The sequence below is a fragment of the Argopecten irradians genome, chromosome 12 (assembly GCF_041381155.1).
Source record: "Argopecten irradians isolate NY chromosome 12, Ai_NY, whole genome shotgun sequence".
NCBI lineage: Eukaryota > Metazoa > Mollusca > Bivalvia > Pectinida > Pectinidae > Argopecten > Argopecten irradians.
Window position 1 is genome coordinate 35354969 of NC_091145.1, and position 24825 is coordinate 35379793.

Genomic DNA, 24825 nt, shown 5'->3' on the forward strand with positions numbered 1-24825 from the left:
GTGGCCACTTGTCCCTCTGATCTGCCTCAGCTGCCAGCCACTACCTCACTGGTGTTTAAATTCAGGTACCAGTCGCCTAGCAACCAGATGCCATTAGGAGACATATCCTATAACTATCGGGTGACAACTTACACTGGGACAGGAGACTGTGTCAGTAGTTCATCCTCACCCTCATTCTCATTGAGGTACTACAAGGTCGTGTCATCAGCTAACACTGACCATTTGGTGACCTCATCAGCCATGACAGCGGAGTTCTACACAAAAGGAAGTAGTCTACAGGATGTGTCGGAGGCTTGGAAAACAGGAAAGTTTCGCTGTAATCCTACAGGGAGGGACTCACCTAAGCATGACACCAGTATCAGCGTACCTTGTTTAACGTGGGTCTGAATAGTCATTTAAAATTAATAACTGTGTTATATTGTATAACTATACTGTCATTGATTAAGTTTGTCAAATACAAGAAGTGACTATAACATTCTCAAAAAAAAGACGTCTGTATGGGACGTGACGGGACAGAATGGAAAATACACTTCCTCCCATTCACAGTCGGGCGATACAGGAAAAATGAATGATATGAGTCTAAATAAGATTTGGTTTGATTGATTTAAGTTCCTATTAACAGCCAGGGTCTATAAAAGATTTGGTTTGATTGATTTTAGTTCCTATTAACAGCCAGGGTCATAAAATTGGTTTGATTGATTTAAGTTCCTATTAACAGCCAGGGTCTATAAAAGATTTGGTTTGATTGATTTAAGTTCCTATTAACAGCCAGGGTCTATAAAAGATTTGGTTTGATTGATTTAAGTTCCTATTAACAGCCAGGGTCTATATAACATTTGGTTTGATTGATTTAAGTTCCTATTAACAGCCAGGGTCTATAAAAGATTTGGTTTGATTGATTTAAGTTCCTATTAACAGCCAGGGTCTATAAAAGATTTGGTTTGATTGATTTAAGTTCCTATTAACAGCCAGGGTCTATAAAAGATTTGGTTTGATTGATTTAAGTTCCTATTAACAGCCAGGGTCTATATAACATTTGGTTTGATTGATTTAAGTTCCTATTAACAGCCAGGGTCTATAAAAGATTTGGTTTGATTGATTTAAGTTCCTATTAACAGCCAGGGTCTATAAAAGATTTGGTTTGATTGATTTAAGTTCCTATTAACAGCCAGGGTCTATAAAAGATTTGGTTTGATTGATTTAAGTTCCTATTAACAGCCAGGGTCTATAAAAGATTTGGTTTGATTGATTTAAGTTCCTATTAACAGCCAGGGTCTATAAAAGATTTGGTTTGATTGATTTAAGTTCCTATTAACAGCCAGGGTCTATAAAAGATTTGGTTTGATAGATTTAAGTTCCTATTAACAGCCAGGGTCTATAAAAGATTTGGTTTGATTGATTTAAGTTCCTATTAACAGCCAGGGTCTATATAAGATTTGGTTTGATTGATTATAAAAGTTGGTTTTTTTTCCTATTAAAGCCAGGTCTATAAAGATTTGGTTTGATTGATTTAAGTTCCTATTAACAGCCAGGGTCTATATAAGATTTGGTTTGATAGATTTAAGTTCCTATTAACAGCCAGGGTCTATATAACATTTGGTTTGATTGATTTAAGTTCCTATTAACAGCCAGGGTCTATAAAAGATTTGGTTTGATTGATTTAAGTTCCTATTAACAGCCAGGGTCTATATAACATTTGGTTTGATTGATTTAAGTTCCTATTAACAGCCAGGGTCTATATAACATTTGGTTTGATTGATTTAAGTTCCTATTAACAGTCAGGGTCTATAAAAGATTTGGTTTGATTGATCTAAGTTCCTATTAACAGCCAGGGTCTATAAAAGATTTGGTTTGATTGATTTAAGTTCCTATTAACAGCCAGGGTCTATAAAAGATTTGGTTTGATGATTTAAGTTCCTATTAACAGCCAGGGTCTATGGTTTGATTGATTTAAGTTCCTATTAACAGCCAGGGTCTATAAAAGATTTGGTTTGATTGATTTAAGTTCCTATTAACAGCCAGGGTCTATATAACATTTGGTTTGATTGATTTAAGTTCCTATTAACAGCCAGGGTCTATAAAAGATTTGGTTTGATTGATTTAAGTTCCTATTAACAGCCAGGGTCTATAAAACATTTGGTTTGATTGATTTAAGTTCCTATTAACAGCCAGGGTCTATATAACATTTGGTTTGATTGATTTAAGTTCCTATTAACAGCCAGGGTCTATATAAGATTTGGTTTGATTGATCTAAGTTCCTATTAACAGCCAGGGTCTAAATAACAAAGCCAGAAAAATTCTACTTGCATGTACTTAATATAATTATGGAAACAGTGACTTACAATATATCTGTGTACATATGCATTACAGAAAATTACATAATGGGCCTGGGAGTATCTTCATATCACTAACAGATTACATTAAGTACTGGCTGCGGCTTGTACTTCAATGCAGCTAATTATATGTGTTCAAAAACTAAGAAAATCATAAAAAAGACCTCTGCAGCTTATACTCAGGTGTGACTTATAATCCACTAAATATGGTAATAAGAACTTGTAATCACTAAATGTACAGGGCACATAGGTGTGACAACAGCATAGTCATTGAATTTTAACAATATGAGATATTGTTGGTTTGAGTAAATATGAGTTTATCATTACCTTGCTTGTTAGTAGCATTATTTCAGCTTTAATTGAAGATTGTGTTGACTTTGTAAATATCTAGTCTTTCTAGAAAAGTAAAAACTAGAGTCCTCATTAAATCTACACGACATTAATTTACTTCTAAACTTTAACTTAGTCAACCCTGAAAATTTATAAGAAGCTGTTCCAGTCTTTCATTTAAAGGGGCTCAAATGTGTCATAATTAGTTCACTTTATCAATTTACTAAATTATTTTATTTTGTTGGTCCCAACTATAAACTGTTCTAATTCTCTTCTAAATATTCAAATTGTACACTTAATTCAATACTGTAATAGTGTACTGTTGACTTCTCGCTTACATTTCTCTGTATATATTGTAAGAAAGAAGTGCAATCAGATATGGTTTAATCAATTAGCTATATCTATTGTTTTGTTCTAAATTTTTTAATTTGCTAGTACCAGTAACATTGTCTATCAGCTACAATCTGAATCACCCTTGTACCATGTTCAGTTTAAAGTTAGCTTTAAATAATACACATGTAGATACGTACCGAGAACTAACTATTTATCACAATTAACACAGTCAAATGTAAATCCTAGCATGTACAGGAAGTCAAAACAGTTGTAGTATTGTGTTATAAATGTTCTGCTTTGAATAAAACTATATTACCAGCAACAAAAAATTTAGCACTCTTAATTTTGTTTGTAATCAATTCTCTCTGCTGACAATGTATTTTGTCTTACTGAAATATTATAGCTTAAATCGTTGATCAACGTTTGCAATGGTCTGAGAAAGAAGTAGGACAAGATACCCCAGGATACACCTGTTGATGATAACAATACCTGGTTTGCCTACCTTTTAAAGTCTGTAATGATGATAACAATACCTGGTTTGCCTACCTTTTAAAGTCTGTAATGATGATAACAATACCTGGTTTGCCTACCTTTTAAAGTCTGTAATGATGATAACAATACCTCGTTTGCCTACCTTTTAAAGTCTGTAATGATGATAACAATACCTCGTTTGCCTACCTTTAAAGTCTGTAATGATGATAACAATACCTCGTTTGCCTACCTTTAAAGTCTGTAATGATGATAACAATACCTCGTTTGCCTACCTTTAAAGTCTGTAATGATGATAACAATACCTCGTTTGCCTACCTTTAAAGTCTGTAATGATGATAACAATACCTCGTTTGCCTACCTTTAAAGTCTGTAATGATGATAACAATACCTGGTTTGCCTGCCTTTTAAAGTCTGTAATGATGATAACAATACCTCGTTTGCCTACCTTTAAAGTCTGTAATGATGATAACAATACCTCGTTTGCCTACCTTTAAAGTCTGTAATGATGATAACAATACCTGGTTTGCCTGCCTTTTAAAGTCTGTAATGATGATAACAATACCTCGTTTGCCTACCTTTAAAGTCTGTAATGATGATAACAATACCTGGTTTGCCTGCCTTTTAAAGTCTGTAATGATGATAACAATACCTCGTTTGCCTACCTTTAAAGTCTGTAATGATGATAACAATACCTCGTTTGCCTACCTTTAAAGTCTGTAATGATGATAACAATACCTCGTTTGCCTACCTTTAAAGTCTGTAATGATGATAACAATACCTGGTTTGCCTGCCTTTTAAAGTCTGTAATGATGATAACAATACCTCGTTTGCCTACCTTTAAAGTCTGTAATGATGATAACAATACCTCGTTTGCCTACCTTTAAAGTCTGTAATGATGATAACAATACCTCGTTTGCCTTCCTTTAAAGTCTGTAATGATGATAACAATACCTCGTTTGCCTACCTTTTAAAGTCCGTAATGATGATAACAATACCTTGTTTGCCTACCTTTAAAGTCTGTAATGATGATAACAATACCTGGTTTGCCTACCTTTTAAAGTCTGTAATGATGATAACAATACCTGGTTTGCCTACCTTTTAAAGTCTGTAATGATGATAACAATACCTCGTTTGCCTACCTTTAAAGTCTATAATGATGATAACAATACCTGGTTTGCCTACCTTTTAAAGTCTGTAATGATGATAATAACAATACCTCGTTTGCCTACCTTTAAAGTCTGTAATGATGATAACAATACCTGGTTTGCCTACCTTTTAAAGTCTGTAATGATGATAACAATACCTGGTTTGCCTACCTTTTAAAGTCTGTAATGATGATAACAATACCTGGTTTGCCTACCTTTTAAAGTCTGTAATGATGATAACAATACCTGGTTTGCCTACCTTTTAAAGTCTGTAATGATGATAACAATACCTGGTTTGCCTACCTTTTAAAGTCTGTAATGATGATAACAATACCTCGTTTGCCTACCTTTTAAAGTCCTGTAATGATGATAACAATACCTGGTTTGCCTACCTTTTAAAGTCTGTAATGATGATAAAACAATACCTCGTTTGCCTACCTTTTAAAGTCCGTAATGATGATAACAATACCTCGTTTGCCTACCTTTTAAAGTCTGTAATGATGATAACAATACCTCGTTTGCCTACCTTTAAAGTCTGTAATGATGATAACAATACCTAGTTTGCCTACCTTTTAAAGTCTGTAATGATGATAACAATACCTCGTTAACCTACCTTTAAAGTCTGTAATGATGATAACAATACCTCGTTTGCTTACCTTTTAAAGTCTGTAATGATGATAACAATACCTCGTTTGCCTACCTTTTAAAGTCTGTAATGATGATAACAATACCTCGTTTGCCTACCTTTTAAAGTCTGTAATGATGATAACAATACCTCGTTTGCCTGCCTTTTAAAGTCTGTAATGATGATAACAATACCTGGTTTGCCTACCTTTTAAAGTCTGTAATGATGATAACAATACCTGGTTTGCCTGCCTTTTAAAGTCTGTAATGATGATAACAATACCTGGTTTGCCTGCCTTTTAAAGTCTGTAATGATGATAACAATACCTGGTTTGCCTACCTTTAAAGTCTGTAATGATGATAACAATACCTGGTTTGCCTACCTTTTAAAGTCTGTAATGATGATAACAATACCTGGTTTGCCTACCTTTTAAAGTCTGTAATGATGATAACAATACCTGGTTTGCCTACCTTTTAAAGTCTGTAATGATGATAACAATACCTCGTTTGCCTACCTTTTAAAGTCTGTAATGATGATAACAATACCTGGTTTGCCTACCTTTTAAAGTCTGTAATGATGATAACAATACCTGGTTTGCCTACCTTTTAAAGTCTGTAATGATGATAACAATACCTCGTTTGCCTACCTTTTAAAGTCTGTAATGATGATAACAATACCTGGTTTGCCTACCTTTTAAAGTCTGTAATGATGATAACAATACCTGGTTTGCCTACCTTTTAAAGTCTGTAATGATGATAACAATACCTGGTTTGCCTACCTTTTAAAGTCTGTAATGATGATAACAATACCTCGTTTGCCTACCTTTTAAAGTCCGTAATGATGATAACAATACCTCGTTTGCCTACCTTTTAAAGTCCGTAATGATGATAACAATACCTGGTTTGCCTACCTTTTAAAGTCTGTAATGATGATAACAATACTTGGTTTGCCTACCTTTTAAAGTCTGTAATGATGATAACAATACCTGGTTTGCCTACCTTTTAAAGTCTGTAATGATGATAACAATACCTGGTTTGCCTACCTTTTAAAGTCTTTAATGATGATAACAATACTTGGTTTGCCTACCTTTTAAAGTCTGTAATGATGATAACAATACCTGGTTTGCCTACCTTTTAAAGTCTGTAACAAACTGGACTTCTCCTCCTCAAATCTTTGCCAGATATCAATCAGTGGATTACATTTACCCTCTTCAGTACCTCTCTCGGTAACCAGTCCAACATCTACAAAAAAAACAACAAAAAACATGCTTTTTTATGTATATTGTAATTCATGTTATACTTTCAAAGACCAAAAAACAACATAAGTATTGATTGTACAAAAATAAAAAAATATTCTAACAATAAGAATATGAATTATAATGAAACATCAAACTATCAATATGAAAATCAATTTGTCATTTTAAACACTGGGAAATCAGTATAAACATTATGTACATTCAAGTCAATAATATAAGTGCCCTATTTGACCCAATAAGCGCCCAGGGGGTTGAAAAATTGAAAAATGAAAGGGTATGTATATGGACCAACTTTGGACAAACATTTCACAAAATTATTGCACAGAACAGAGCATCAATCAATTTACAAAAGAAATAAAATAGAGAAATCGTCACAGTTTTCGTAGTTTTAGTCTGTATTTAAGACAATGTAACTGAAATTGAGATATCAAAAACGGGCGCATATAGGGCACTTATTCAGTCGAATACAGCATATAAGCTTCAGATGGAGGACACACAATACTGCTTTTATTTTTCTTGCATTTAAACCAAAACATTTAAACTAACAAGAAACAATAAATAAAAGAAGAATTGTCTTATATTTGAATTTAACACTTCCATTATTGTCAGTTTTATTTACCTGAATCATCAAGGTCCCGTACAGCAATAACAAAATCATGTCTACTCATCCCCATCAGAGCAAGGATTGTCTCCCTTGAGGAAATATTTCCCAGGGCTTCCCACAGTCCAACAGTGTTACCTTAAAAATCAACAGTATGTAAAAATTATAATAAATATTACCAGTTGATTCTGTAATTTCGTAAGTTGTGACATTTCTTCTTTTTTTCTAAAAACTATTTTCATGACTTGCTGATTAACTTGGTGCCCTATAATAACCATTGACTAACCTGTTGCCCTGTAACATTTGATTAACTTGTTAAACTATATATATACTGTTAACTAACCTGTTGCCCTGTAACTGTTGATTAACTTGTTAAACTATATATACTGTGACTAACCTGTTGCCCTGTAACTGTTGATTAACTTGTTAAACTATATATATACTGTTGACTAACCTGTTGCCCTGTAGCTGTTGATTAACTTGTTAAACTATATATATACTGTTGACTAACCTGTTGCCCTGTAGCTGTTGATTAACTTGTTAAACTATATATATACTGTTGACTAACCTGTTGCCCTGTAGCTGTTGATTAACTTGTTAAACTATATATATACTGTTAACTAACCTGTTGCCCTGTAACATTTGATTAACTTGTAAAACTATATATATACTGTTAACTAACCTGTTGCCCTGTATCTGTTGATTAACTTGTTAAACTATATATACTGTGACTAACCTGTTACCCTGTAACTGTTGATTAACTTGTTAAACTATATATATACTGTTAACTAACCTGTTGCCCTGTAACTGTTGATTAACTTGTTAAACTATATATATACTGTTAACTAACCTGTTGCCCTGTAACTGTTGATTAACTTGTTAAACTATATATATACTGTTAACTAACCTGTTACCCTGTAACTGTTGATTAACTTGTTAAACTACATATATACTGTTAACTAACCTGTTACCCTGTAACTGTTGATTAACTTGTTAAACTATATATATACTGTTAACTAATCTGTTGCCCTGTAACTGTTGATTAACTTGTTAAACTATATATATACTATTAACTAACCTGTTACCCTGTAACTGTTGATTAATTTGTTAAACTATATATATAGTGTTAACTAACCTGTTGCCCTGTAGCTGTTGATTAACTTGTTAAACTATATATATACTGTTAACTAACCTGTTGCCCTGTAACTGTTGATTAACTTGTTAAACTATATATATACTGTTAACTAACCTGTTGCCCTGTAACTGTTGATTAACTTGTTAAACTATATATATACTGTTAACTAACCTGTTACCCTGTATCTGTTGATTAACTTGTTAAACTATATATATACTGTTAACTAACCTGTTGCCCTGTAGCTGTTGATTAACTTGTTAAACTATATATATATACTGTGACTAACCTGTTGCCCTGTAACTGTTGATTAACTTGTTAAACTATATATATACTGTTAACTAACCTGTTGCCCTGTAACTGTTGATTAACTTGTTAAACTATATATATACTGTTAACTAACCTGTTACCCTGTAACTGTTGATTAACTTGTTAAACTATATATATATACTGTGACTAACCTGTTGCCCTGTAACTGTTGATTAACTTGTTAAACTATATATATACTGTGACTAACCTGTTACCATGTAACTGTTGATTAACTTGTTAAACTATATATATGCTGTTGACTAACCTGTTGCCCTGTAGCTGTTGATTAACTTGTTAAACTATATATATACTGTTAACTAACCTGTTACCCTGTAACTGTTGATTAACTTGTTAAACTATATATATACTGTTAACTAACCTGTTGCCCTGTAGCTGTTGATTAACTTGTTAAACTATATATATACTGTGACTAACCTGTTGCCCTGTTACTGTTGATTAACTTGTTAAACTATATATATATACTGTGACTAACCTGTTGCCCTGTAACTGTTGATTAACTTGTTAAACTATATATATACTGTTGACTAACCTGTTGCCCTGTAGCTGTTGATTAACTTGTTAAACTATATATATACTGTTAACTAACCTGTTACCCTGTAACTGTTGATTAACGTGTTAAACTATATATATACTGTTAACTAACCTGTTGCCCTGTAACTGTTGATTAACTTGTTAAACTATATATATACTGTTGACTAACCTGTTGCCCTGTAGCTGTTGATTAACTTGTTAAACTATATATATACTGTGACTAACCTGTTACCCTGTAACTGTTGATTAACTTGTTAAACTATATATATACTGTTAACTAACCTGTTTCCCTGTAGCTGTTGATTAACTTGTTAAACTATATATATACTGTTAACTAACCTGTTGCCCTGTAGCTGTTGATTAACTTGTTAAACTATATATATACTGTTAACTAACCTGTTGCCCTGTAACTGTTGATTAACTTGTTAAACTATATATATACTGTTGACTAACCTGTTACCCTGTAACTGTTGATTAACTTGTTAAACTATATATATATACTGTTAACTAACCTGTTGCCCTGTAACTGTTGATTAACTTGTTAAACTATATATATACTGTTAGCTAACCTGTTGCCCTGTAACTGTTGATTAACTTGTTAAACTATATATATACTGTTGACTAACCTGTTGCCCTGTAGCTGTTGATTAACTTGTTAAACTATATATATACTGTTAACTAACCTGTTGCCCTGTAACTGTTGATTAACTTGTTTAACTATATATATACTGTTAACTAACCTGTTGCTCTGTAGCTGTTGATTAACTTGTTAAACTATATATACTGTGACTAACCTGTTACCATGTAACTGTTGATTAACTTGTTAAACTATATATATGCTGTTGACTAACCTGTTGCCCTGTAGCTGTTGATTAACTTGTTAAACTATATATATACTGTTAACTAACCTGTTGCCCTGTAACTGTTGATTAACTTGTTAAACTATATATATACTGTTGACTAACCTGTTACCCTGTATCTGTTGATTAACTTGTTAAACTATATATAAATACTGTTAACTAACCTGTTGCCCTGTAACTGTTGATTAACTTGTTAAACTATATATATATATACTGTTAACTAACCTGTTGCCCTGTAACTGTTGATTAACTTGTTAAACTATTATATATACTGTTAACTAACCTGTTGCCCTGTAACTGTTGATTAACTTGTTAAACTATATATATACTGTTAACTAACCTGTTACCCTGTAACTGTTGATTAACTTGTTAAACTATATATATACTGTTGACTAACCTGTTGCCCTGTAGCTGTTGATTAACTTGTTAAACTATATATATACTGTTGACTAACCTGTTGCCCTGTAACTGTTGATTAACTTGTTAAACTATATATATACTGTTAACTAACCTGTTGCCCTGTAACTGTTGATTAACTTGTTAAACTATATATATACTGTTAACTAACCTGTTACCCTGTAACTGTTGATTAACTTGTTAAACTATATATATACTGTTGACTAACCTGTTGCCCTGTAACTGTTGATTAACTTGTTAAACTATATATATACTGGTAACTAACCTGTTGCCCTGTAGCTGTTGATTAACTTGTTAAACTATATATATACTGTTAACTAACCTGTTGCCCTGTAACTGTTGATTAACTTGTTAAACTATATATATACTGTTAACTAACCTGTTGCCCTGTAACTGTTGATTAACTTGTTAAACTATATATATACTGTTGACTAACCTGTTGCCCTGTAGCTGTTGACCTCCTGTCTAAGTGAGACTTGTTTCTGTTGTTTTTCCCTGTCAGACATTTTGTCCCAGTTGACCTTTCCTGATCTTTGAACTAAACACTCCAGCAGCACACATTCCTGTAGCTGGTTGTATTTGGCCTCCAATGCCTAAAAAAAAGACATCATTGTTATTTCATGATGGATATCACTTCTTATAATGTGCAATTCAATCAATAATTAAAGAAATATCATCAAAAGAGACAGAATGAAAAGTAGGTCCAATAGTAAATATAACAGTTCCTGTTCCAGTTGTACCTTAACAAGCTCTGTTTTACGGGTCAATACTAGAATTCTACTGTACCTTGACAAGCTCTGTTTCGTGGGCAAATACTAGTATTCTACTGTACCTTGACAAGCTGTTTCATAGGCCAGTACTAGAATTCTACTGTACCTTGACAAGCTCTGTTTCGTGGGCTAATACAAGAATTCTACTATACCTTAACAAACTCTGTTTCGTGGGCCTATACTAGAATTCTACTGTACCTTGACAAGCTCTGTTTCGTGGGCCTATACTAGAATTCTACTGTACCTTGACAAGCTCTGTTTTGTGGGCCAATACTAGAATTCTACTGTACCTTGACAAGCTCTGTTTCGTGGGCCTATACTAGAATTCTACTGTACCTTGACAAGCTCTGTTTTGTGGGCCAATACTAGAATTCTACTGTACCTTGACAAGCTCTGTTTTGTGGGCCAATACTAGAATTCTACTGTACCTTGACAAGCTCTGTTTTGTGGGCCAATACTAGAATTCTACTGTACCTTGACAAGCTCTGTTTTGTAGGCCAAAACTAGAATTCTACTGTACCTTGACAAACTCTGTTTCGGGGCCAAAACTAGAATTCTACTGTACCTTAACAAGCTCTGTTTCGTGGGCCTATACTAGAATTCTACTGTACCTTGACAAGCTCTGTTTCGTGGGCCTATACTAGAATTCTACTGTACCTTGACAAGCTCTGTTTTGTGGGCCTATACTAGAATTCTACTGTACCTTGACAAGCTCTGTTTTGTGGGCCAATACTAGAATTCTACTGTACCTTGACAAGCTCTGTTTCGTGGGCCTATACTAGAATTCTACTGTACCTTGACAAGCTCTGTTTTGTGGGCCAAAACTAGAATTCTACTGTACCTTGACAAGCTCTGTTTTCGTGGGCCTATACTAGAATTTTCTACTGTACCTTGACAAGCTCTGTTTCGTGGGCCTATACTAGAATTCTACTGTACCTTGACAAGCTCTGTTTTGTGGGCCTATACTAGAATTCTACTGTACCTTGACAAGCTCTGTTTTGTGGGCCAATACTAGAATTCTACTGTACCTTGACAAGCTCTGTTTTGTGGGCCAATACTAGAATTCTACTGTACCTTGACAAGCTCTGTTTCGTGTGCCATTATTAGAATTCTAATGTACCTTGACAAGCTCTGTTTCGTGGGCCTATACTAGAATTCTACTGTACCTTGACAAGCTCTGTTTCGTGGGCCAATACTAGAATTCTACTGTACCTTGACAAGCTCTGTTTCGTGGGCCAATACTAGAATTCTACTGTACCTTGACAAGCTCTGTTTTGTGGGCCAATTATTAGAATTCTACTGTACCTTGACAAGCTCTGTTTCGTGGGCCAATATTAGAATTCTAACTGTACCTTGACAAGCTCTGTTTCTTGGGCCAATACTAGAATTCTACTGTACCTTGACAAACTCTGTTTCGTGGCCAATACTAGAATTCTACTGTACCTTGACAAGCTCTGTTTCGTGGGCCAATACTAGAATTCTACTGTACCTTGACAAACTCTATTTCGTGGGCCAATACTAGAATTCTACTGTACCTTAACAAGCTCTGTTTCGTGGGCCTTGCCTTCACTCTGTGTCAGGATGACAAACACATTGCCATGGGATCCTAAACGTCTCTGCTTCTCCTCGTTCTCATGGTGCTTTACCAACTCTGCCTCCTCCTAAAAGACCAATGATGTACATCCCATCACAAAGTTTTGTATTAGAATTTTAGCGTGTTACTTAAACTTCTATAAGGACCCACAGTATGAGTTCGAGAACCTAATCATTGATTGACAATGGTTTCTAAATACTTAAATCATGCTAGCTTATGAAGCTTCAAGCCAACTAAACTTCATTATGACTAAGATGTACTCCAGTTATATCTAACATAATGAATATTCCAAATTATATCATTTACCAATTTGTTGTTAATTGATCCAATATGTTTGAATTACCTTTTCTAAATATGGAATTATTTAACTAGCCATTCAATCTTGAAAGAAAGTCATTCCAAGGTGAAATATCTTTTCAGGAGACGTTGCATTTGTTCTTTGTAATAGTTGTACTTCCATTTCTACTATGAGATGTTGTATTTAGAAGTACACCACTCACCAGTCTTCCTATCATGCCTAGTTGTGTGGCCAGTTCCTTGTCCTGTTCCTCTTGGAGTTCCGTCAGTAAGCTGATGGTAACAGTTTCCATGGATACATCCTTCCTTGATGACTGCCTCATTTCTGACTGTTTGCACACCGCCCGTATGGCTACGGCTTCCTCTAACACGGAGATGTGTTCCTCCTGGTCGTCTGTACAGACAGAAATCAATCCCAGTAAACATGATAACTAATGATTCTGCATACCAAAACATCAGGTAACAGGGTTTGTAGCTCTTCTTCCAATTGTGAAGTCTATAGTGTTGACCAAGACAAATTATCGGTACTCGTATCTAATTTATCTAAGGTATGTGAAAATGAATTTTCCTCAGAAGGTATTTTCCCTAAGAGATCTTGAGTTACTAAAACTTTGGGCGACCAAATCTTGTAAATAAGGAAAAGTTTATAACCAAAGTCATTGCACCACATGTACTCTGTATGTAAAGACATGATCATAAACATACAATTTCTAGTCAATAAATTAGGATTTTTTTTTTATCTTTAAATAACAATGAAAACTTTCAGGAAGAAAAACTATCAAAAATTCAAAAGGTAAAATTACATTAATACAACTTGTATAAGGCAGCATACAGTACCTGCATTTTCCAGGTTAAGGTTTCTTCGTTTTTTGTGGAGCTCTGCCAGCCTTGTCTTCCGTTCCTCGTCAGAGAACTCTGCAGCAGCACTCGTCAGGTCCTCCAGCTCAGGATCCTGGAGGAAATGTAAGAGCTGTTCTCTCTCCTCGCTGTGGCGCAGCATCATCTCTGACAGGAACAACATCTGCCAGTTTGACAGGTCTCCTACAAACACCAGGCCGCAGCAGAAACATTTTTAAATTATAAATACAAAAAAGAATTCAGGGCACAGCAGGAATAGACTCAAGTGATTAAACAGCACTGTGTTTTATGGCTGTCTATCTTTTATTTGTGCTCTCTTAGATAAACTTAATGTTTCCGTGGCAAAAGCGAAAATATGAAAAATAAAAGTTTGCCTATAACCCAAGGGACAACCAGAAATTGACTTTTAATTCTCTATACAGAAAGTTTTATTTTATTGACTTAGTTAAATAGTTACGGAGTTATAGCCAAGAAACAAAATGAAGACATGATTTGGTTGGTTTGAACAAGTTTCCATGGTAAAAGATAAAATGTTGATAAAAGCAAAAGGCACAATAATATAACTATCCCAATATATACATCTTAAGTTTTGGGAAGCTGAGTAGGATGGGTTTGAAGTTGTAGCCAGAAAAAATGGATGGACAGATGGATGGACAGCCAGCCTAAAACAATATTCCTGCAAATACATCACTGGTAGCCCGATTTTGTTGCTTCCTTTTGTTCTTAAACTGTTGTTTTAATCGAAGTTGTTGTCATTTGCTATTTTCATTAAAATTTTAGTTGTCCTCAACTAGTAGAATGTTGTTGTTTTCTCGCACGTGTTGTACTTGTGCTACTGTGTTGTCTTGATCTCTGCATACGTTTATATGTTGTAAGTAATGTTGTAATAAGTGCCTGATGTTGTCTTTTATTAAACATTGTTGTTCCAAATGCGTTTTTGTTGTGGTTAGATTTGATCGTTTTTTATTTAATGTCCCTTGTTGTTGCCTGCGGAAAATTGTTGTCCCTAACAGCCCATGTTGACATTTATTGTGTTGTGGTAAGGTTTGATCGCTTTAAATTAAATTTTTCTTGTTGTCAGACAAAAATTGTTGTTACCAACAGCCAAAGTTGACTTTTACATGACCCTTGTTGTCTTCCAACTAAAAGTGTTGTGTTTCTGTTACGCTAAACACTTGTCTTTTGTTCCCAGTGCGCACACCCTACCTATGATGACAAAACATACCGGCGTTTGGTCTGCCAGAAACTGATTTAGGTTTCTTGTAAGCCTCGTTTCCTAGGAGTCGCTGCTGTCGGATCTGAACTCGTTTGATGGCTAGTGCCTTCTGTCTTTCCGTGTCAGTCACATGTCTGAAGGTAAAACATATACAAATATAAGTCAGTCACATGCTTGTAGGTAAAACATATACAAACAATTCAGACACTCACAAACATATACAAACATTTCAGTCAGTCACACATCTGAAGGTAAAACATATACAAACATTTCAGTCAGCCACACGTCTGTAGGTAAAACATATACAAACATTTCAGTCAGTCACACGTCTGTAGGTAAAACATATACAAACATTTCAGTCAGTCACATGTTTGTAGGTAAAACATATACAAACATTTCAGTCAGTCATATGTCTGTAGGGGAAAACATATACAAACATTTCAGTCAGTCAAACGTCTGTAGGTAAAACATATACAAAAATTTCAGTCAGTCACATGTCTGTAGGTAAAACATATACAAACATTTTAGTCAGTCACATATTTGTGGGTAAAACATATAGAAACATTTCAGTCAGTCGCACGTCTGTAGGTAAAACATAAACAAACATTTTAGTCAGTCGCACGTCTGTAGGTAAAACATATACAAACATTTCAGTCAGTCACACGTCTGTAGGTAAAACATATACAAACATTTCAGTCAGACACACGTCTGTAGGTAAAACATATACAAACATTTCAGTCAGTCACACGTCTGTAGGTAAAACATATACAAACATTTCAGTCAGTCACACGTCTGTAGGTAAAACATATACAAACATTTCAGTCAGTCACATGTCTGAAGGTAAAACATATACAAACATCAGTCAGTCACATGTCTGAAGGTAAAACATATACAAACATTTCAGTCAGTCACATGTCAGAAGGTAAAACATATACAAACATCAGTCAGTCACATGTTTGTAGGTAAAACATATACAAACATTTCAGACAGTCACATGTCTGTAGGTAAAACATATACAAATATTTCAGTCAGTCACATGTCTGTAGGTAAAACATATACAAACATTTCAGTCAGTCACATGTCTAAAGGTAAAATATATAAAAACATTTCAATCAGTCACACGTCTGTAGGTAAAACATATACAAACATTTCTGTCAGTCACACATCTGTAGGTAAAACATATACAAACATTTCAGTCAGTCACAAGTCTGTAGGTAAAACATATACAAACATTTTAATCAGTCGCACGTCTGTAGGTAAAACATATACAAACATTTCAGTCAGTCACACGTCTGTAGGTAAAACATATACAAACATTTCAGCCAGTCGCACATCTGTAGGTAAAACATATACAAACATTTCAGTCAGTCACATGTCTGAAGGTAAAGCATATACAAACATCAGTCAGTCACATGTCTGAAGGTAAAACATAAACAAACATTTCAGTCAGTCACATGTCAGAAGGTAAAACATATACAAACATTTCAGACAGTCACATGTCTGTAGGTAAAACATATCCAAACATTTCAGATAGTCACATGTCTGTAGGTAAAACATATACAAACATTTCAGTCAGTCACATGTCTAAAGGTAAAACATATACAAACATTTCAGTCAGTCACACGTCTGTAGGTAAAACATATACAAACATTTCAGTCAGTCACATGTCTGTAGGTAAAACATATACAAACATTTCAGTCAGTCACATGTCTGTAGGTAAAACATATACAAACATTTCAGTCAGTCACATGTCTGTAGGTAAAACATATACAAACATTTCAGTCAGTCACATGTCTGTAGGTTGAACATATACAAACATTTCAGTCAGTCACATGTATGTAGGTAAAACATATACAAACATTTCAGTCAGACACACGTCTGTAGGTAAAACATATACAAACATTTCAGTCAGTCACATGTCTGAACATTAATTTGCCAATAGCAATGCTTTTGCTTATACAGAATATCTTACTGCGATTGAATTGTGCAGAAATTACTTAACCAAGAATATAGCAAATAAAAGTAGTTATACAGTAATCCTGCCTATATCCTACCTTCCGTGAAGTGAGGCTTCTACCCTCTCAAAAAGTCCTAGGAACAGTGCTGCTACCTCAAACTTATTTTCCATCTTGACCAGGAACTCCTCAAGCTTAAGTCGGAGGATTCTAAGTCTCTGGATCTTTTTAGGAATTTTACTGGTCTCTTCAGCATGTAACCATGACAATAGTGTTTCCTCTTCACCGTCATAACGCGAGATCAAATCAGCCAGGTGATTAGTTGGTATAAAGCGCTCAGCAGGAACTTCATCTATGAAATTGATAATTATGATTAGTAAGATTCAATATGATAAACACATCAAAGAAATTTGTGTGTTTTACTGCGTGTGAGCCCCCATATCTTTGGTTTATCTGAAGAGCATGTAACTAGTGTATATCATCATCTTTCACACTATTGACTACCTGCCCTATAATTTATACATGTAACAGAGCGCATGATTTAATATAACTGCCTCTGCCTGGGTTCAAACTCGGGACCTCTGGGTTACTAATCTGAGCGGTATATTGCGGCTAGTATCCACCAGGGTTACATACATTTTACCAATCTTCCTACAAATTATCTTAAGCTCTCACAAAACTCAACCTTCAGTACTATTATATGAGATTTTACTAGGTTTGCCCCACCTTCAATCTGTCCTGTGGTTTTCTGTCTGGCAAACCTCGTCTCAAATTCTGCCTTATCTTCCCCGACCATCTTCCTCAGTGAAGGCAGTGTCTGGATAAGAACCAATGTCAGCATTATAGTAAACATTTCTATAAAATATAACTATAAGGCCTGATCAATAAATTTGCTAATTTTAATTTATTTATTCCTGTTTCTTTTTTCTTTTAATGAAATTGATCAATTTATGAACTTATCACATCTATTCTCTCTTTATATATTATAGAGTTAACTCCCTTGTGTGAAGGCATCCATTATGACGTCATTATTTTGTGAGTTAAATTCACTTTGTTTTCTGTTACGCTCGCAGACACCTTATGTCACAGATAATACCCACAAGGGTAGATAACTTAGTAATATGCAAATACAGAATAAACAATCAGTCTCACCTTGCTTTTTGGGCCGATGAGTACTTCCAATTCATTCAACATTCCCTCTCCTCTGAGTCTTTTCTCTTCTCTCTTTTTTTGTTTGAATTCTTCTTTCTTTTTATCATCAGGGAGTCTGCAAAAAAATTGATATTACTATCAATAAATGCTATCTCAGAAAGATCTACCATGTCTAGGACAAAATCAAATGAAAATCAAAACTCCTTTAAGTCTGATTTCTACATATATATATATAGTAACCCAGTACCTCGGTAGTTATACTTTGTATTTAAGGTATGGCATTCTAGCTTTAATAAAACATTCAACACTACACAAGGATCTGAACTTGTGTTACATGTAACACATGCCAGATAAAATGTATTTTAATGACAAGTGAAATGTAGCTTGAATTATCTTAGTTTTTGTTTTGTTCTATCAAATATGACGATTTATAATAATGTATTAAAGAAATGTAAAATAAGCATTTAATTTTGTTTTCATAATTACCGTGAAACCTGCATTAATAATAAGATAAATTTTAAAAGTCAAAAATCGCCATTTATGACCCAATTAAACCTGTGAATAAAGACCACTTGGCTATAGAAACTACTTTTCCCTTATGCATTGGTTGGTCTTTATAGACAGATTTGACTGTATATAGTAACTAAACCAGTATTAGATAACATTGTTTGGTCCTTATAGACAGATTTGACTGTATATAGTAACTAAACCAGTATTAGATAACATTGGTTGGTCCTTATAGACAGATTTGACTGTATATAGTAACTAAACCAGTATTAGATAACATTGGTTGGTCTTTATAGACAGATTTGACTGTATATAGTAACTAAACCAGTATTAGATAACATTGGTTGGTCTTTATAGACAGATTTGACTGTATATAGTAACTACCGTATTTTCCGGACAATAAGTCGCACCTGTGTACAAGCCGCAGAGGCCTTTTTTACGATTTTTTCAGGTTTTGTACACACATAAGACGCACCGTTACATAAGCCGCAACCAAAAGTTAGGCCCATGCACCCACGCAACCCTCTGTGTATACGATCGATCTCTAATGAAGCACGGTAATGCTTATCGATCGATTAGAATCACGAAAACTGTCTGTAAACTTGTTCTGTAAATGTATAACAAATAAAACTCACAATGATGTAAATATCATTAGCAAAATTGATTTGGTCATGTTTCTGTTCGTTGTTTACTCTGCCATTACGTAAGACTTCTTGTGTGTAAACAAACATGGTGGCCGTACGAATTCACGCTTACTCTCTCTCATATTTCAACATGCCGGTTAAAATACTTTCCTCAATATGCATACGATTTTCTTTTATATCTATTTTGATATACTTCGCGTATTAATTATATTGATGTGTATAGGATTACTTTATTATCAAGACTATCATTAACCTTAAATTGACTTCGTTTAGAGTGTTCTCTCTCAACTTGCCATCCCATGATGCAATTCACCGAAGCCTTATTTTTGTAAACTTCCGGATATGATTTTGTGGGTGTTTGCCGCTGCAGAGATCGATTAAATGATGTTTTATACGACTGTTTGGTGCTTTTTAACATCGCTATAATGTTCTATATTACATGTAATTCACACTATAAACTTGACTGCCGATTATTTCGGGGATTATTTCATTGAAGTCACAGCGACAGGATTCTGAGAAATACACATGTTGATCGTGTGTAACACGTGTGCAAGTTATATTTAGCAGTCATTCAGAAGATTGTTTTTTCCCTGTCTGCGGACATTTCTTTCACTCAAATACTATTTAAATAATATATTTAACTTATTGTTTGATATTTGATGGTTTTTGACGTTTTAGTTATTATTTTCTTGGTAACGATCCTGCAGCAAATCGATAGCGAAATCAGTCAGCCATTGTGTTGTGACTGTAAACAACCACGCTTCAGTCGGCCGATTTTCCATGAATTAAACAATTTTACGATTGAACATGTATCTGGTACGTTATTATTTTTATCTTTATTATATTTTCATCACATATTATATCGTTTAAACACTTTTACAGTGATATTTTCGATGTATAACTTTACTAAACCGCTATTGTGTTGCGCTAGTAAACAAACACGTTTCAGTCGGCGGATTTTCCTTGAATTAAACAATTTTACGAATGAATATGCATCTGATATATAATCATTTTCATCGTTAATATATTTTCATTGCATATTTTATCTTTTAAACACTTTTACAGTGATTTGTTCGATGTATAACTTTACAAAACTGGCGAGTAAAACTTACGATTTTCACATGTGAATCACGACGTAATAATGCCAAAACATCGTCAGATTTTGGTTTTCGTCCACAGATAAGTCGCACTGGTGTATATGCCGCACTCCCGATTTTCAGGGAAAAAAGTAGCGGCTTATACTCCGGAAAATACGGTAAACCAGTATTAGATAACATTGGTTGGTCGTTATAGACAGATTTGACTGTATATAGTAACTAAACCAGTATTAGATAACATTGGTTGGTCCTTATAGACAGATTTGACTGTATATAGTAACTAAACCAGTATTAGATAACATTGGTTGGTCCTTATAGACAGATTTGACTGTATATAGTAAATAAACCAGTATTAGATAACATTGGTTGGTCCTTATAGACAGATTTGACTGTATATAGTAACTAAACCAGTATTAGATAACATTGGTTGGTCTTTATAGACAGATTTGACTGTATATAGTAACTAAACCAGTATTAGATAACATTGGTTGGTCCTTATAGACAGATTTGACTGTATATAGTAACTAAACCAGTATTAGATAACATTGGTTGGTCCTTATAGACAGATTTGACTGTATATAGTAAATAAACCAGTATTAGATAACATTGGTTGGTCCTTATAGACAGATTTGACTGTATATAGTAAATAAACCAGTATTAGATAACATTGGTTGGTCCTTATAGACAGATTTGACTGTATATAGTAACTAAACCAGTATTAGATAACATTGGTTGGTCGTTATAGACAGATTTGACTGTATACATAGTAACTAAACCAGTATTAGATAACATTGGTTGGTCTTTATAGACAGATTTGACTGTATATAGTAACTAAACCAGTATTAGATAACATTGGTTGGTCTTTATAGACAGATTTGACTGTATATAGTAACTAAACCATATTAGATAACTGTATGATGATATAGTAACTAAACCAGTATTAGATAACATTGGTTGGTCTTTATAGACAGATTTGACTGTATATATAGTAACTAAACCAGTATTAGATAACATTGGTTGGTCTTTATAGACAGATTTGACTGTATATAGTAACTAAACCAGTATTAGATAACATTGGTTGGTCTTTATAGACAGATTTGACTGTATATATAGTAACTAAACCAGTATTAGATAACATTGGTTGGTCTTTATAGTCAGATTTGACTGTATATAGTAACTAAACCAGTATTAGATAACATTGGTTGGTCTTTATAGACAGATTTGACTGTATATAGTAACTAAACCAGTATTAGATAACATTGGTTGGTCTTTATAGACAGATTTGACTGTATATAGTAACTAAACCAGTATTAGATAACATTGGTTGGTCTTTATAGACAGATTTGACTGTATATAGTAACTAAACCAGTATTAGATAACATTGGTTGGTGTTTATAGACAGATTTGACTGTATATAGTAACTAAACCAGTATTAGATAACAATGAAACACAAACTTTTTCCAGTCACTGCCATAATGGTCCCTCAAAGCCATGTTGAATATTTTTTCGCGTACTGCGTTGTATTTTTTCTCCAGTGCTGATAGGTACTCCTTGTCTTGCTCTCGTACCTCCACTTTACCAAGTATCACAAACGCCACATTCTCAAAGGACTCCTGTACTCTAGACTTATTCTCCTTAGCCAAGATAGACAGCAAAGCTTCTGACGACTAGAAACAAAAACCAAAAAACTAAATTAATTTGATAATGAAAATATTAAACTACTATTGAAAATAATTTTACTGTATCTGCATTGATGGAATTATTAAAACATTTCTTTCTTTCAAAAAAACCCCACTCTTTGAATATATCTTGTTATTCTTAAACAAGAGATCCCAGAGGGATCTTGGCGCCCACCAAAGAATGATCTATGTCTGACAACAGAAAGAGGGATCTTTTCTCTGCTTTTCAAACTTTTACTACCTACTATATATGAAACTCGAGAAAGATCCTTTCAGTACTTTCTGAGATATGTAGCTGTAACAAACTTCAATTATCAAAATCCAAGATGGCTACCTGTCAATCATCTTGCTGACCGTTAAGTCCGAAAATGCACTAGATCCCTTGGGGAACCTGCACATGAAATTTGAGAAAGATCCCTTCAGTACTTTCTGAACAATAACGGTAACAAACTTTAACTATCAAAATCAAAGATGGCCGCTGGTCGGCCATCTTGTCGACCGATCGGTCCCAAAATGCAATATGCACAACTAGGGTCCAAGGAGAACATACACATGAAATTTGAGAAAGATCCCTTCAGTACTTTCTGAGAAATAGCGGTAACAAACTTTAACTATCAAAATCCAAGATGGCCGCCAGTCGGCCATCTTGTAGACCGATTGATCCCAAAATGCAATATGCACAACTAGGGCCCTAGGGGAACCTACATGTGAAATTAAAAAAAGATCCCTTCAGCACTTTCTGAGAAATAGCGGTAACAACAATCGTTAACGGACGGACGGACGGACGGACGGACGGAAGGACGGACGGACGGACGGACCACGGACCACGGACGAAAGGCGATTTGAATAGCCCACCATCTGATGATGGTGGGCTAAAAAACCAAACTAAATCAGTTTTCAAAGTGAAGATATTTTAAAGGATGTATAAAATCTTTTCTAGCATATCTCATAAGAGGATGTCAACACTATGGTTTTAGTTATAGTGTAAGAGGGACATTTACGTCAGCTCTTGTACGCATCTCAGAGAGCCTCATTTCCACTTCCACTTCCTGTTGCTGTTCTAGATCCCCAAGGAGACATTCATTGATGTCTCCCTCGGACAGTTTACTGTTTTGCTGACGCATTTCTTCTAATCGATTCTCATAACTCAACCCAACAGCTGTGGAAAAGGCAGAAAATAAAGCAGAACTTTATAAAATACATGTATCAAGTGAGTATAATAAAACATTTTGATTTTTAAAGTACATTTATAGTTAAAACCAGCATCTTTAACTGTCAGTAAGTGGTTCTTTATATCAGATTCAAAATATTGTGATTTTGCCCTACAGATACTAGCTTGCATGGTAGCATTGTATGTATTGCTTTCAGGTGCAATGATTCATGGAAACTACTGTGGAACTCGGTTATATTGAAGTCTTCAGAGAATGAAAAACCTCTTCAAATTATCCAGATTTCAATATAACCCAGCAGAAAGACAATGCATATGTGTGAACAGGGAATATAATTAATTTTATACTAAGCAGTACTTCAGCATACCAGATTTCAAACTAAGGCGTTCTCACTGTAATTGAATCTATAGAAACATGAAATGACTTGACAACATTTACTTTCGGGTTCCTTAGATCCAATAGGTCAGCTATGTTAGTCTAGGTCTATAGCCAGTAAATAGTTTTAACCTCTAAGAGAATACTTCATTCTATCCCTGATCATATCAAGCCTTTCAACCCTCACAGCTCCTACCTTCCTGTAAAATTTTCTCCAGCACCGCAGCATCACTGTTTTTACTCTCTGACCAGGTTTTGTGTTGGTTACGAAGTGTCTTCAAGCGCTTGCCTCTTTCTTCAGTACCCATACTTTTAGCTTTGGCTTTATGGCCAGCACTCTCCCGCCCCTGTAGCATGTTGATCAGGGCCTAAAACAAGAGTTATTAACTTTATCAAGGACATCTTGTTTCAAATATCTCGCATTTTAAAAACAAAGTTTAAGGATTGTATTTTATAGGATTTCTCAAGGACATCATTTCATACACATCTTAAGTTTTACAATCATTTTGTGTGTAGAATGTCCAAGCAAAAAGAAAACAATTTTGTATCAAAGAAGAATAAAATAAAAAGGGCCGAATGGGCCCGAATCGCTCACCTGCTATCTGGTAATCATTTTGCATCATAAGACATAAAAAGAGTCAATAAGAATGGTATGAATGACCCAGGTAATATCAGGTGCCTCTTGGTTCTTGATAAGAAATTGTTTAAAGATTTTAGCTTATTTGACTCTTGTGACCTAGAATGAAGTTCAAGCTCATTTATTTGAACGAACATGGTAGCCCTTCATTCCATCATGTCAAAAGCCAAATTTCAGGACTCTAGGTCTCCAACTTTTGGAGAAGAAGTTGTTTAAGTGCAAAAGTTGACGCCAGACGGCCGGATGACTATGGACACCTTCCAGCAGGTGAGCTAACAATCAGACTTCAATCTTATATGCCTGCTTTCATACAAATGTAACATTAAGTCATTCACCCCTAAAATGTTATAATAAAATGATCTAGTCTTTGATTTAAAAGAACATAAATATGTCTTCAGGGGTGAATGAGTTTAGTCTTTTATGAATTAATGAAGTCTCTTGCTATTAATAACAGCAAACTATCACAATTATAACTAACAGCAGTTTTAAGT

The 24825-nt window shown here is 34.4% G+C and overlaps 1 protein-coding gene across 5 annotated transcripts in view; it reads right to left on the bottom strand.

Annotated features, from left to right (window-relative positions):
• LOC138304775 (trichohyalin-like) overlaps nt 1–24825 on the bottom strand; it is a 95152-nt gene that overhangs the window by 60336 nt on the left and 9991 nt on the right. For 4 of the 5 annotated variants that reach the window (XM_069245040.1, XM_069245041.1, XM_069245043.1 and 1 more), the window contains exons 8-20: nt 23894–24065; nt 23155–23312; nt 21930–22141; nt 18227–18341; nt 17801–17891; nt 17174–17426; nt 15129–15253; nt 13883–14086; nt 13249–13439; nt 12690–12815; nt 10821–10977; nt 7133–7252; nt 6389–6499 (exon numbers count right to left, since the gene is read on the bottom strand). In XM_069245040.1, the coding sequence (XP_069101141.1) occupies nt 6389–6499; nt 7133–7252; nt 10821–10977; nt 12690–12815; nt 13249–13439; nt 13883–14086; nt 15129–15253; nt 17174–17426; nt 17801–17891; nt 18227–18341; nt 21930–22141; nt 23155–23312; nt 23894–24065 (2035 nt within the window). The remainder of the gene's footprint in view (nt 1–6388; nt 6500–7132; nt 7253–10820; nt 10978–12689; nt 12816–13248; nt 13440–13882; nt 14087–15128; nt 15254–17173; nt 17427–17800; nt 17892–18226; nt 18342–21929; nt 22142–23154; nt 23313–23893; nt 24066–24825) is intronic. The other variant, XM_069245039.1, reaches the window with a different exon arrangement.